The sequence below is a fragment of the Semicossyphus pulcher genome, unplaced genomic scaffold (genome assembly GCF_022749685.1).
Source record: "Semicossyphus pulcher isolate SPU_LCO1_2020_fin unplaced genomic scaffold, fSemPul1.0.p SCAF_9, whole genome shotgun sequence".
In the NCBI taxonomy this organism is placed as follows: Eukaryota; Metazoa; Chordata; class Actinopteri; order Labriformes; family Labridae; genus Semicossyphus; species Semicossyphus pulcher.
Genome location: NW_027211770.1, coordinates 10,647,540 through 10,661,756, shown reverse-complemented (window position 1 = coordinate 10,661,756; position 14,217 = coordinate 10,647,540). Strand labels below are relative to the sequence as shown.

General features: G+C 39.4%; 2 protein-coding genes across 2 annotated transcripts; one reads left to right on the top strand and one right to left on the bottom strand.

The window, feature by feature from the left end:
- The first annotated feature begins 1,079 nt into the window (after positions 1-1,079).
- Positions 1,080-3,960, top strand: LOC138583715 (zymogen granule membrane protein 16-like). The gene is made up of 6 exons (XM_069655677.1): positions 1,080-1,133; positions 1,344-1,425; positions 1,555-1,678; positions 2,194-2,293; positions 2,636-2,722; positions 2,812-3,960. The coding sequence occupies exons 1-6, from the start codon at positions 1,080-1,082 to the stop codon at positions 2,950-2,952; spliced, it is 588 nt and encodes a 195-aa protein (XP_069511778.1). The 3' UTR covers positions 2,953-3,960.
- Positions 3,961-6,484: 2,524 nt separating this feature from the next.
- cmtm8b (CKLF-like MARVEL transmembrane domain containing 8b) lies at positions 6,485-13,963 on the bottom strand. Its single transcript, XM_069656920.1, has 4 exons — positions 13,832-13,963; positions 10,844-11,017; positions 10,132-10,251; positions 6,485-7,693 (listed from the first exon to the last, which is right to left on the bottom strand). The coding sequence occupies exons 1-4, from the start codon at positions 13,961-13,963 to the stop codon at positions 7,607-7,609; spliced, it is 513 nt and encodes a 170-aa protein (XP_069513021.1). The 3' UTR covers positions 6,485-7,606.
- Between the last annotated feature and the right edge of the window lie 254 nt (positions 13,964-14,217).

Sequence of the window (14,217 nt, the reverse complement as noted above, 5' to 3'; positions counted from 1 at the left end):
CCACAGAGGCCGCCAAAATCAACACAAACCAAAAGTTCCTCACAGCAGCTTTAAAAATATATATTTATAATGACTGAAAGTATCCAGAGTATTTTCTCACAGGCCATTGCACAGAAAAGTAGAAGACATCTCAACCTGTAAAAGATTTTCTAAAGGCTTTTAAGGCACTGGAGACATTCCTCCTTCACAGCACTGAAAACTAATTGCGGGAAATAAAAACAAAAGAAACAGATTTGGCTTCCTGACATACCTTTGTGTCGAGGGATTTTTTTGTTTGTTGATAGAATAACACATAAGTATAACTGTGAGAAACAAAAGACCATTAAATTCTGGTTTGTCTTTGTATTTTTTTGCTTTGATAAAACTTTATTTATGTAAGAAACTCAAAATAAAAGTTTCAACAATTTTTATTGAACAACATCTCTTATACTTTCAACAAAGAAACTTTGGGGTCATCTGCTATAACAAATGGCCAGTTTAAGGACTTCTCGTCCACGCTGTCGTTACTTTGAAGCCAACATGGAAACAGGTCCTCACAAACAGCAGAAAAAATGTAAATAAAATGACACATCTACTTTTCTATGACAATAAATCAAACAGGATTTTCTAATCAAGGCTGGGGATGTGCTTGAAAGCACTTGAACAGCTACCATGACGTGAGATTGCCTTGTCAAGCGCCTTGCCAAGGTCAATAACGAAGTGATTTTAGTTTTGTTTCATCCAAACTGAATCCAAATGTAAATCGTTTCTAAGAAGCAAAGTAGGAATTGATGAGGAATGTTACATCTCCAGTCGGCATAAATTAACAGAGTTAGAAAATTATAATATGAGATGGATATGACTGAATTGATGTGAAATGTTTAGCTGAACTTCATGACAAACTTAAAATTGATTACTCCTGCTGGCTCAGTTGCAAAGAAAAGAAACGCCCCAGTAACAAAATAAAAACAGGTGTGCTCATTGTTCACCTGTCAGAGGCTGTCAAGTAGGAAGGCTAGCATAGGGCGTGTGTGTGTGTGTGTTAGGGTGGGTATGTGGGCTGATAGAGGGAGGTATTGAATATAAGAGCCAGCTTCCCAATGCCATCTCAGTGTCTGTTCAGCACTGGAGCTGGTTTCAGGAAATCACTGCAGGTGAGTCCTGCGTCAGCAGGTGTTACATCCTTTAATAGTATCTTACTGTGACAATATTAGTGACAACAGGCATTTATATTCCAAAGGATTTGATCAATATGTAGGTCAGATAAAGATGTTTGATGTCAGATTGGTTGCATGTAAAAATAAAAGAGCTGTGAGTCATAAGAAGATGCTGATGATGTTTAATGGTTTGTTTTCTGATTGCAGTGCTGCCTCTGGTCACCGTCAGACTCCAGAATGATTTCCTACCTGTCCGTCGCTCTGCTCAGCCTGTGCTGCCTGGCCAGCTGTAAGAAGTCAACCCATCTTTTTAATCCTTTAGCACCATGTGATACTTTCAATTCTCAGATATTAAGTGTGGTTTTCTTGCACAGAGATATCCTCTTCTTAGCAAGTTTGTTTTTCTTTACCTCTCCAGCTTACCCGGTCCCCTACTCCTACTCCTCTGCTGTTGGAAGTGGTAGAGGCAATTCCTTTACCATACAGGGTGGAAAGGTCACAGCCATCAGGGTCTGGGAGAGACCCGGCTCGTATATCACCAGGTTATTCTCTCCTCCTTCTTGTGGTGTCTTAGGGACTGTATGAAAATTATTTTTGGGAAGAGGGGGTCAAAAAAGGAATAGGGCTACAGATGAGATAAGATTTTAACCCCAGATTTATAATATAGATCTTCCTTTCTTTTCCTGGACACAGCCTGTACCCAGTGTCTTTAGCACAGACATTGGTAATGACTGTTCACTTAATATGGAATGACTGGAACATTAAAGATAAATCTATTCTCCAATGTTTTCAATATACACTTTAGTGGATATTGTAAAATTAAATTAGTGTCCACGAATGACATTTTAAATGTTTCAATAATTTAAATACCTTATTTCTCAGTAAAAAGTCTTAAAAGTTTTTGTAAATTTGGGAAGAGCCTTGGATTTTTAAAAACTGAACCATAATTTACACATAAGTAATTTGTTTACAGTCCCTTACTGCTTCTGACGGCGTGCTTTCTCTGCACATTATGACTGATGTTGTTATCTGATCTTTGTGGTGTCTGTTCTTGCAGTCTGCAGCTGTGCTATGACAACATTTGGTCTGCAAAGATTGGGCCGGAAGGTGGAACTTTACATGAGCTGGAACTATTTAAGAACGAGAGGATTGTTCAGGTCAGATTTTTATTGATACTAAAGTTTAGTTTGGTTTTAGGGCGATTCCAACACGTTATCAGACGTATTTTAATTTATTTCTCTTAATCTTTTAATCCATTTCATGTCGTATTTGTTGAGATTTTAAGATACTAAATGAGAATAATTTTCATTATTATACACATTATTTTGTAAACCTAATAATTTTTATGAGTAGCATTTTTCTTTTATATGAGTCATGGACTGTAATCTGTACTGCACTTTAATTCTCCATCATTATATATAAGATACATCCTTAGTTTACATATTAAGGACTAATACATGTAACAGCTGGGTTAATGTGCTCATTCTGTCATGATTCAGATCTCTGGTAAACACAACAGCTACATCTATGAGTTGATATTCGTGACCTCTGGAAATCGATTTCTGAGGGTCGGCCAGCCATCAGGGGTATTTATCTTTTATCCTCTCTGTTTGGTACAGCACTCAATACTAATGCTCTCAATACTAATGTATTAACTTTTGCTCCTGTGTTATAGAACTCCTTTAACTTCTACGCCTCTGACAAGCTGGCAGGGCTCAGAATGCTGAGTGGACGCTTCAATGGACTTGGGATTACTTTACTGGGAGCCCACTGGGGAGAGGTCCCCAAAAGTCGCTGGAGTTTAGAAAGACGTTAGCATGTCATGAATCACATACATACTGCGTACTGATCATAAACTGTAAATAATCAATCTATATTTTTGTAATATATAAGCTGATTACTGTGACATGCATTAACAAATGTGAACAGTGTAATATTGTACCACTTTTTGTATCGCTGCATACTTAAAGCATACTTAAAGATAAAACAGTGTTAATGACTGCATGTGGTGCAATGAAACAATGAGGCTATACTAAACATGTGTATTAGAGCTTATACTTATCAATGAAGCTTTTTGCACATCTGCAGCATGGAAGGAAACAAAGCAGTAATTCATTGCACTTTATCAAAATCACATTTGTTTTAAGGAATACTAAGAGATATTACTCATGTCTATTACTCATGTCTTATTTTATTTATTATCTATTATATATACTTTTATTGGCTGGAGAAAAGGTTTGTTTTTTTAACTCTTGTGACCATAGAAGTTGTGCAAAATTCATAGAATAACAACATTGTCTTTAATTTAATTATAATATTGAGAAATCATTTGAGAAACATTAAAGGAAAGTAATTTTTATTTTGGTGCTCTGTAACACAAAGTAAATACACAGTGTCTGATTATAGTTTTATGTCTTATTCTTTTCCGTAAAAAAGACATTTAAATTGATGTGTAACTAAAAGTTACTTAGTGAAAAGTTCTCGAAACAGAAAACAAAAGCTTGTTGAAAGGAAAGTGTTCAACCTATGCTGCTCTGGTGTTTGTTACAATGACATACAAGTTGAATAAATTGACCTTGATTATGTTATTTAAATAAATGAATAACATCCATGGACAATCATGCACCTTACTACCATAGCAATATCCACCTGACTTGCACTAATGTACAGTGTCCTACACTGTAGCACATTAACATAATTAAACAGTGTATACTCAGCAAACAGTATATTATAGTTATAGTTTTCGTTAGGGTTCTCTAGGCTGTATTCTAGTTTCAGCTTTTATATTTATATTTTATATTTGAGTTAGTCTATTTAGTTATTTATATAATTCAGCCTTTTAATTGTATTTATTTCTTTTACCTACCTCATTGTTTTTGTATTTTGATTCATGTCAAGTGGCTGTAACACTTTGATTTCCCTTTGGGATTAATAAAGTACCATCTACCAGTATCACATATAACTGGCAGTTTCAAAAGTGGTATTTTTATTAGGCCCACTCTGTACTAGTAGCTATATCTACATACATTTTAAGCTAATAATTTTGACTAACCACCATACTTTGATTTTGTGTTTCTCTGTTCCCTCATTTCCCCACCTCTTACCTCCTATATGTAACGTTACTGTATTTGTTTATTATTTAAGTTTGTCTTTTGCAAGTTGTTAGCTGGTGTTTGCAGACTGCACTGACTTGGGATAATTAGCTTGGTTGGCGATGGTTGTGTTAGCTTATTCTGGAATCACCTGAATGTGTGTTCTTAAATTTGTGTTCGAAGTCTTGGACGTTGAGAGCAGCTTCTTCTTGGGGTTGCACAGCAAGCACCTGAACACATAATTTTTCTCTGTTGTTTCATTGAAACTCATGTATTTCTCGAGGTACGGCCACGGCGACTCCCTCGGGATCAATTCGTCTCCGTCCTCCTCACCCTCTGCCATCTTTCCATCAAGTAACGTAACTCACTCAAGCAAGCTGACTTGTCTGTATTCCCCTGCAGCAGAGACGTTGTAGCCAGCCCAAGGATTGGTCGGTGATGTCACCGTCATACGGAAGTGCTTCTGTCGGCTCCATATACACGGCCGTGTATGGCGGTGGCATCACTGACTGATCCTTTTATTTCAGACCGCAGCAGAAAGCTCCGCTGCGCTGAGCTTCAGAGATGTTTGTAAAAATGTAGCTTGTGTGGACACTACCGCACTACTTGGTTAATAAAAGAGCTAAGCTACTGAAAAGCTATTTGATTCAGAAAACAGCGACGCTACCACCACGCTACTGAGAAATGTAGTTAAACTAGTAATGCCGCTACTTGTAGCGACGTTACTGCCCAACACTGTGAATCATACTGATCAATAGGAGCACTGTGCTAAATCATTCACCTTTTTTCTTTTCATTTACAATGAGCTGCTAAAATGATGTGCTGAAGCCTAAATGCTTTAACACACCTCTACACCACGTTACAATACTTAGACAAGAGGTATTTTCACTAATATTTTGTCATCAAACCTTGTTAAAGACAATATATATTAACCCGTATAGACCTGCTGTAACATCATCTCATCTGATGCACTCATGTCCTTTTTCTCTGTGAAAACATCGATGCATCTCTATTCTAGTGTTGACATCTCAGTCTTCAGTCTCTTCGGTCTCTGTGACCTACACAGGGCGTTTCCAGGTGTGATGATAGCAGGCCGGCCAGCAGTTCACAGGGGTGTGGTGAACAGCAAACACAAGACTTTTAGCATTCTGTCTTAGTTAAGCTATATTTACTGTCATTGACTTTATCATCCATTATTTGAATGTGAGACATCAATAATCATGTACAGATCAATTTTAATGACACAGACAAACATCAAGGTAGAAGCCATAAAAACACACTATAATAATCCAAATCAAATGAAAAAATATCATTCCATTTTCAGTTTTTGTAGATTTCAATATTTCTAATGCACCACAACACAGTCCACCACATTATACATATAATAAGTTATCATAAAATCCTATTAGTGCTAGGTTCTTGGCCCACTGTATGGCATAGTATAGGCATCCTCCAGTTCTACTGCGTCTGCTGCTGTCTGGGGATCACACTTCCCCCCGTGTCTTTACCTTTGGTTATAGAACCACAAAGTACTGATCCAGGACAATGTTCTATATAACCTGCTCCTTTGTGGCGGTGGTGAAGTAGACCCACTTGCAGAACATGGCTTTAAGGTGGTTTTAAAGCTCTTGGGAGGCTCATCTGCCAGTGGGTAGAGGGCATGTGCAATATACGAGTTTGGCATTTCACCATTTGAGGGCACAGGGTTTCCCATAACCGTGACAAAAAGAATGGTTATTCCAGTAGAACCAGCTCAAACAGATCTGTAGATGTGAGATTTCTCGTAGAGGATGACTTTTTTATTCAATACTTGGTAGTCAAGTAGAAAAGATGAGTCATAAAGAGGAATGCTGTGAGACAACTTTAAGGATGTCAATCATACTGAAAGCTGCAGCATACCGAATCTCAGTCAAAAACAAATTGCAACCTATTTTACAGAAAGTCATTATGTCTGCACTGATCAGTTATATTACTCGTATGTGTGTTGTATCTTACAACTATCGGGGCTGTGTTTTGGCAACGGCACAAGACAGGGAGAGGCAAAGTTATTGACAAGTCATTTTAGGTTTACCAAAAACCTTTTTAATGATCATTTCCACAGCACAGGGGAATCCACAACTGATCTGATCTTAGTTTAAGATTTATAACAAAGAATTTAATACCCTTCACTCACCTTACACCTTAGAAAAGGATAAAGTACACTTGAATAGACACATTTTTAAAATGTCTTTATTCATGATGATCATGTTACACGTGTTTACAAGGGTTGGCGTCTTGATTGTATTGTACAAGCAGTGTATGAGACCAGTAGATCAGGGCTTGGGTCTGGTAGGTAGCTCTCATTAATGCAAAAAGCTCAACAATGCTTGAAAGAAATATTTAGTTTGTTATGTGTTACAACACAAGAGCAACTCTTTTGTCGAAAGGCTACTTTTTTACAATGTTGTGGACCTTTGAGAGGCAGAAAAAACCCTAAACAGCGGCAATACATGCTACCAGGTCCAAGAGATGGAGTTTCTGGAGCAAATGTAGCTGAGTGGGGAAGTTAACATTACTCTGCGTTATCAAACTGTGTCAAAAAGAATCTCTTTAAGGTAGGCTATATGCCAACAGAAGTTCACTGGGAATCACAACCAGTAGTTCTATTAGGCAATGACACAACAGTATGTTCTGTAGTGTCTTGGAATTTGTATTTGAGTTATGACACCTGGCCTTTTGCCAAACTCTGTGGTGTCTGTTACCCTTGTGCCTATCATCCTGACAAATCTGGACAGGCCAAGTGCTCTAGCCTGTCTGAGTCTCTATTAGATCGATTACGTGGATCTATTGTTACCACAGGATACTACAACCGCGCAGCCCCTCCCCCATGTGTGTGATCCCATATGGGGGAGTGTGCGCAACTGTCACTCAAAAGTTGTACAAAACATGGCTGCTCTATGATCGGTTATTCGGCCTTATATGTACGAGCCAGAATCGCCAGGAGTTATCACAATGGTACGTTGAAATCTTGCCTCTTAACTGTGTTCCTATGTCTTATCTTTGGGGTTTTTGCACATAAGGGAAGAAATGCATTTAGATTGATATAAATTGAAAAGTGACTGGGTGCTGAACTGTATTGAATTGAAGTACTGTATATGCAGCTCATACTACAGAAAACCCTTTCTGTCAGCATAATATTTACCTTGGTCAAATTTCAAATCTCTTTTTTTAAACCAACATTTCTCCTAAATGTACTCAACTTTACTGTTCAGTGAGAGAGTCCAAAACATCTTGTTGAAGGCAGGTTCCGTCTCCGGCTCTATTTCCGCCTGCGATGACACGATCAAAGATATCACTCAAAGAAAGTCTGAAGAGTGTCGTCTTCAAACACTGAGGGGACTATTTTCCCTCTTGGATGGTTTTCCAGGAACGGTAGCTCAGGTAGCTGCTTCCTGCATAGCACAGTGTGGTCAGAGATGCAAAGAACTGAAACGTGTGAAAGGTGGGGGGGGGGGCAGGGAGACAATGAGAACAAAACAAAACAAAATATTAGAATTGAAACAACCGGAGACATTTGCTGTTAACCAAGTATTTCATTGTTAAATATTGGGCCAGTTGTGGCTCAGTGGTTTGTGGCTTTCAATTCCATCCCCAGCTCCCTCAGTCTACATGTTGAAGTGTTCTTGGGTAAAACCATAGACTGTATAAAAAGATGGACGACATGACAGCTCCCTAAAAATGATGTCAAAACATTTAGAGCGCCCCCTGCTGACTGGCTGCAGTATAGGTCATAACACCCGCCTTCTCCATGTTAACAGATGGGACATGAGTCGAACTATAAAATCAAAGACATCAAATACATTTTTCATTATAGTTATTATCGTTAGTTCTTATCATGCTGATTTACGTCCAAGTGTTCATTTTTCTGTCAAGTGTATTTTTTATTAGTTATTTGATGCTGTCAAAACGATGATTGACAGCTCTGTTGACAAATTCAGCTCCTGCAGTTGATCTGTTCCTGATTAGCAGAGTAGAGGAGGAACGGCGAGAGGAGACGTTACTAAAACAATCACTACAGTCATTGAAGTTTACATATCTGTGAACATTAACCTCAGACCAACACAAGAAGCTGTTCTGCTGTTTAATACGGCAGCGTGCGGGATCCCTGCACGTTTTATCGGTAATTTAAGTGTGTGTTTTCGTTAGCACAAGTGGCTGTGGCGCAGTGAGAGCTTTCCAAGACAAGCTGCGGCTGTGGGAGACTCAGCTGCAGCAAGGAAACTTGGGTCACTTTTCCTGTTGCCAGACAATGACAAACCAGGTCTCCACCGCTGTGTTCCCAACTGAAAAACTGCGTACCTGGCAGAGTTCACACGGCTATTTGCCGACTTTGGAGCTCAGAAATTAAAATTTGAACTGCTCAGTAATCCGTTTGTAGTTGACGTGGAAAGAGCACCTGTAAACATCCAAATGGAGCTGACAGAACTCTGAAACGATGCCCCAAGCTCCGCCTACAGCTGCTTGAATGCTCTGCATGTTTGGAAGCACATATCTGCTCAGCTCAGAGCCTAACCACAAACATTAATGAACCTGCAGCCAAGAAAAGATGCCAAGCATCTGGCTCTGGCAAGTCATAAGGGCAGGGTGCACTTAAATATATTTACTTGTTGCACCATTTCCTGTAATCACAGGTAGACTGCTTATTGTTGAAATATTTGCACATTTTAACCAGATTGATCACATTTAAATAATTCTTATTTTCTTGATGGTGTTGTGAATGAATGAAACATATTTTTTATATAGTTTTAAATTGTTTTCTGGCTGTTGATGCCTGTGATACAACTTTTTTTGGAAATGACTCAGTGAAAAACTGCTAATAGAGAGGGAGACAAAAACAAATTAAATATGCTGATTTATTTTATCTTTAATTTGGTCTCATTTTTTTGATACCCTTGATTTGTTCTGAATTCTATAAGATGTCAAAGTAAATAAAGTTCATATTTCTGTATGATTAATTTGTCATAATGCCTCTGATAAACACATGGTTTATTTATGTCTGTTGTCCAAATAATGTTGACCCTGTTCGACCCTCGTCTTAGACCCAGTTTTTTATTTCAGCCCCCTCTCTGACTGAGTTTGAGACTAATGCACAGGTGAAATGAAGTAATAAGGGAATACTGGGGTATAAAGTGTTACTACTTTATGTATAAGTAATTGGTATTGACTGTTTTGTTACTGGTTATGTGCCGTTTACTGTCTGATACACAGGTTTAATTTAGTAGCGTCCAGTCTGCTCTTTGTAACTCATCATTATCTATTATAAAGTAGGATTGTAAAGACAGTACTTATTAATGACTCATTCAAACACATGTATTGCTCACTCAACCCTAATTAACAACTCATGAACTCATCACTTGATACTGTATAAAGATAATAAGTAGTTACTGTATAACTAGGTCACTGGCAGCTAGTCCCTCATTCCTTACTCAAAATGATGTCCCTTTTTGTAAAGTGTGACCCACTTTCTCTGTCCATATCATTATTACATGTATGTTTTTTTCCATCCACTACATTACAACAGACTACATAGTTTCAAACCACTACATTCCCTGGCCTTGTGTAATGTCATAAACACGCTATTCCAGTGAGCTCCACCCTGAGGTCTACACTTTTCTAACTTGTGAAAGAGATACATAAGTGTCCTATCTCTTCTTGGTGTCAGAGTATACCCTGACTGGATGTGTCGGAATCATTAAAGCAGAGAAAATGTTGTTGTATTTGGAGAAGTACTTTCTCAGAGGGGAGCTTTTAAAAGCGTATACGATTGTTTAAATGCTGTTTCAGACATGTTTAATGTACATAAATAATAAAAAGTAGCAATTTCCTCTACATGTATTTAGGGATTTATTTAGGAGTGCTCTTACTGCAGATGCTGCCCAGCAGTTGTAGTTGTGTCGCCCCCTAACGGCCTGGTTCACTGAGAGGGCATCTACGACAGCTGCCACCAGATACAGAGCTGCAGCACTGCAGTTCAAACACAGAGACTGGAGGAGAGAGAGACACCAACAGAGAGTTACAAATAATAAGCATTCAAACTCTTCTATTAAAGTAATAATCTCAAAGATTTTCATTCAAATAAATGAATTTTAAGTCACTATCAAGCCTTTGCATTTGCAGTATTACAGACTGGGTGTCTGGGGCGACGTTTGCGACTAAAATCACAAGTGGCGCCCAGTTAGTGAAGCGTTTTCCATCACCCAGCAGTGGTTGGTCTGCCAGAGAGGGTAGGCGGAGCTAAGTGGCTGCTTTTCTGGTCCCTGCAAGTGTTGCGAGTGAACTGTAATCTACCTTGGCTGAACAAACAAAGAAAAGATGGATGACTACAGATACAACTTCAAAAATAAGTGAAAATCAAAGAAAAAGAAACAAATTGGACGCTCAGATGAAGGCAAACAGTCTGAAAAGGAAAGCGAGCGTCAGCGAGGAAAATCAAGAGTAACAACCAGAGCCGATTACCGTTTATCGCCAACAGTGCCGCCAAAGAGAATGAAACTGAAATATTCAAGATTACAACTTTAAACACAAAAGTATTGCAGGAAAATTTTTTAGAGCTTTTGTGTGTGGTTTTTGTGTTACCAGTATAGTCCAGGGGACCTGTGGTATCCTGTGATGGGCTCCAGTGAGGAAAATCACAAACAGACAAACAGTCAGGACCCAGAATGAGACGGCAACAAACATAACCCAGCAGAGAGCAGACAGGTGGAAATAGTCTGTACCCCCAACCAGAATCCACACCAACATACCACACACCTGCAGGACAGGAGAGGAGAGGAGAGAAGTTTAACACATTAACTTAAGATTTATTGTTTTCCTTCAGAGTGAAAGATTAAAATAAAAGTAAAACTAGGTTAAAGACAATCAAAAAGAGTGGAGAGATTTTTCAATCAATACTTGTTACTGTTGTTGTTTCTGTCAAATACCGACAGGGCTGTCTTGATGTGAAAAGAAGATGGATGAGGTGGTTTAAGCCAGTTGTTCCACAACTAATTCACCTCAAACGAACCAAACAAAAGATCATAACGAAACGTCACTTTTATTTTGAAAACCTTACTCTCTTACTGTAGAAAGTTTATTATTCCAGAAGATGTTTCCCCGTTCTAAAAAAACCAACATCTCCACTGCATCACATGTCATGGTGAGTTACTAATTGTCTTTCCTGCACTTACAGGAACCCAGCCTTCCTCTTGCACGACAGAAGATTCCTGAGGGATGTTTGGTGTCACATTACCAGTGCCAGTGTGAAACGTGACTTTCAAACTGGTTTGATCCTTTTACCGTAACGATCTGCTGAAATGTTCCCGTACCTGTCCTGTCTATTTAACACAGTAAAATGTAATGTTCTGTCACACTTGTAAAAGGAAATGCTCTTACTGTGTCCCAAACAAAAAACTCTATGAAACTCCCTGCATCTGGATAGCTCTCTATGTATTTCCTCAAAGAGCAACTTGCAGGTAAAATTTTATATTAAAACACTCACTCTTGTCTGAAAATGGTTGTGGAAAAAGTTAATCTTTGATTTTATATGATTTACAGACATAAGCACAGTGAAACTGCTCAAACAGTTTTTTTTATCAACAGGCTGTCATGTTACGTCACAAGAGGGACTTGCGGTGTCCGACTCTGCCTTAGCTCAACGTGCAGAAGTAGGTGGCAGTGAGTCTGAGTGGTCGTATCGTGTTGTGTAGATATTATTTTGGTCATCTAACATTGAATTTCACAAGTTCTTATAATGGTTAATTTTTGCATTTGTGCCGTTGCACAAACTGCAGCTTGACAGGACACTGAGCCCACCGTTTTCCTGACAGGAAGAGGAACGGAGCTAGCTTTTCGTGCCTGGGTGTGTCAAGTGCAGGTGAAGAGACAGGACTTCGGGACGGGACGCACAAGCACCTATCTAGTGTCAGGATACTGTCACCGCTCTCTCTCTCTCCCTCTCTGTCTCTTTCACACACCGCTGTGGCACCATAAAACGTAGTACAGATTTACCGTTTTAGTAGGCAATACGAAACACAACTGATACAAGCTGACACTCACCCATTAGTAACTGTAAAGGGTGAGTATTAACGCTCCCACTTGCTGCTAATCATGATTTGTTATAGCCTTTGATATGTGATCCGCTCTACAGTGTTGTGATGTGGGCACAGCGTTGGATATCGCTCGCTAATGCCGGTCATTTATCACGACACCTGCCCCGCTATCCGCTGGTCCACTGGTTCACGTCGCACTACAGCTCAGTGTCTCTCCTTTAGCCGTTAATTCTCCTCCTCCTGGGTAGTTCCTGGTCTCTTTGACGCCTCTTTAAGTGCAACTTAAGACTGACTTTTTTATGGCTGCTTAAACCCTTTTTTCTGCTTAAACAATTGTCAGATTTTTGCATGAAAAAAATCCCCAAAAGGCAACGATAAAAACATGGCTGAGAAGTTCAGCTTCAGTTTCAGCTTCAGCGTCTCTGTGGCTGAGATCATGCCTCGCAGGCAGCCAGCAGTGTCCACCTGTCACTAGACGTGACTCGGCCCGTATAATTTGAGGCTTAATGTAATTGAAACGGATGAGTTACAAAAAACAAAGCATTAGAAATTAGTTATGGAGACCAAAAGTGTTTTACCAGGCTGTAAACATGATTAACTCAGCTGTAAAAATGGGCGCTTGGCTTTATTTTTCAGCAACAGAGGTTGGGGGGGGGGCATGTTAAGAGAAGGCGCATGCGTTTATACGAATCTCTCAGATTTGGGATGTGCTTGTTCGCTGGACTTTTCAGCGCCACAGCCATATCCGTGGACGGGCCTGTCTATAAATACATTTCAGATAAAAGGATCTTTTATCATCAGGTTCTCTATTAAAGTTATTTTAGGTATTTACGGGATAATGCCACATTTTCTATTATAAATTCCTCTAAACATAGTATAAAAGAATTTCTTTCATAAGATTAGTTTGCAATCAGGTTCCCTCAGTCGGGCCTGCACAGGCTCTGCATGGCAGCCAGCCAGACTGTATTTACAGAAAGTCTATCCTGACTTTTCCCTCAGCTGATTTAGAAAGGAAGAGACACAATGAGGCAGAAAAGGGAGGAAGAGTTGATTTTCTTGGTGTTTTGGGTTCACTTCCTATCTTCATAGAAAAATAGCTCTATGGTTCTACTCTGTCTGGTATTACTCAAACTTTACAGTCTGAGGAATACCAGCAATATCCATGTCATGCTTTTAATACTCTCATTAATTTCACATCCATTTAAAAAAATAAAAAATAAATCATTCAGAGTGTTTTCTAACACAGTGTGACCTCGTACGTGTGGCACTGTAAAACAGAAACTAGGTAGACAGTTTGTAATCAGGTTGTCCCTAGGTGTGCCTCTACCTGCATTACCTGCTCAGACCATGTTCACATAACTAAAATAACAGTGACATACTTTTCTTCTCCACTGACGTCTCTCATAAACATACAATTACCATTTCCTGACACAATAATAACCAGGTGCACCTAAAGTAACGTGCTGTCCTCAGCATGCGAGAGTGTCTGTTGATGGAGTCTTCAAACACTGATCAAAATAAACACGTTCACGCTTACTATCTCAGCCAGGTGGAGGATTCCTTTGGCGGTGCTGGTAAAGCGTTGGTCAAAGGCCAAAGTGGAGGTGGAGATGTTGCATTCAGGCACTGTGGGAGTCCTGCGGCCCGTCCCCACAGCGGCTCTGTCCATGGTGCACTGAGGGCGACAGACTGTGCGGTAAGTCAGATTGTTGCTGCTGCAGAGGAAGTTCCTGTCCCTGACTCTGACAAGGACAACCCCCCACCCCTCTATGAGCTGATACACACTGTATATCAGCTCACATGGTAACAATAGCAGCATTTGAATTACATCCTGAGTCTTTGCTTTCGTTTTTTCTTTAAGGGGTGTTTAAAAATCTGAAAGATGTGCGCTGTAGAGCCACCTTAGTAGGTAGATACATAGAT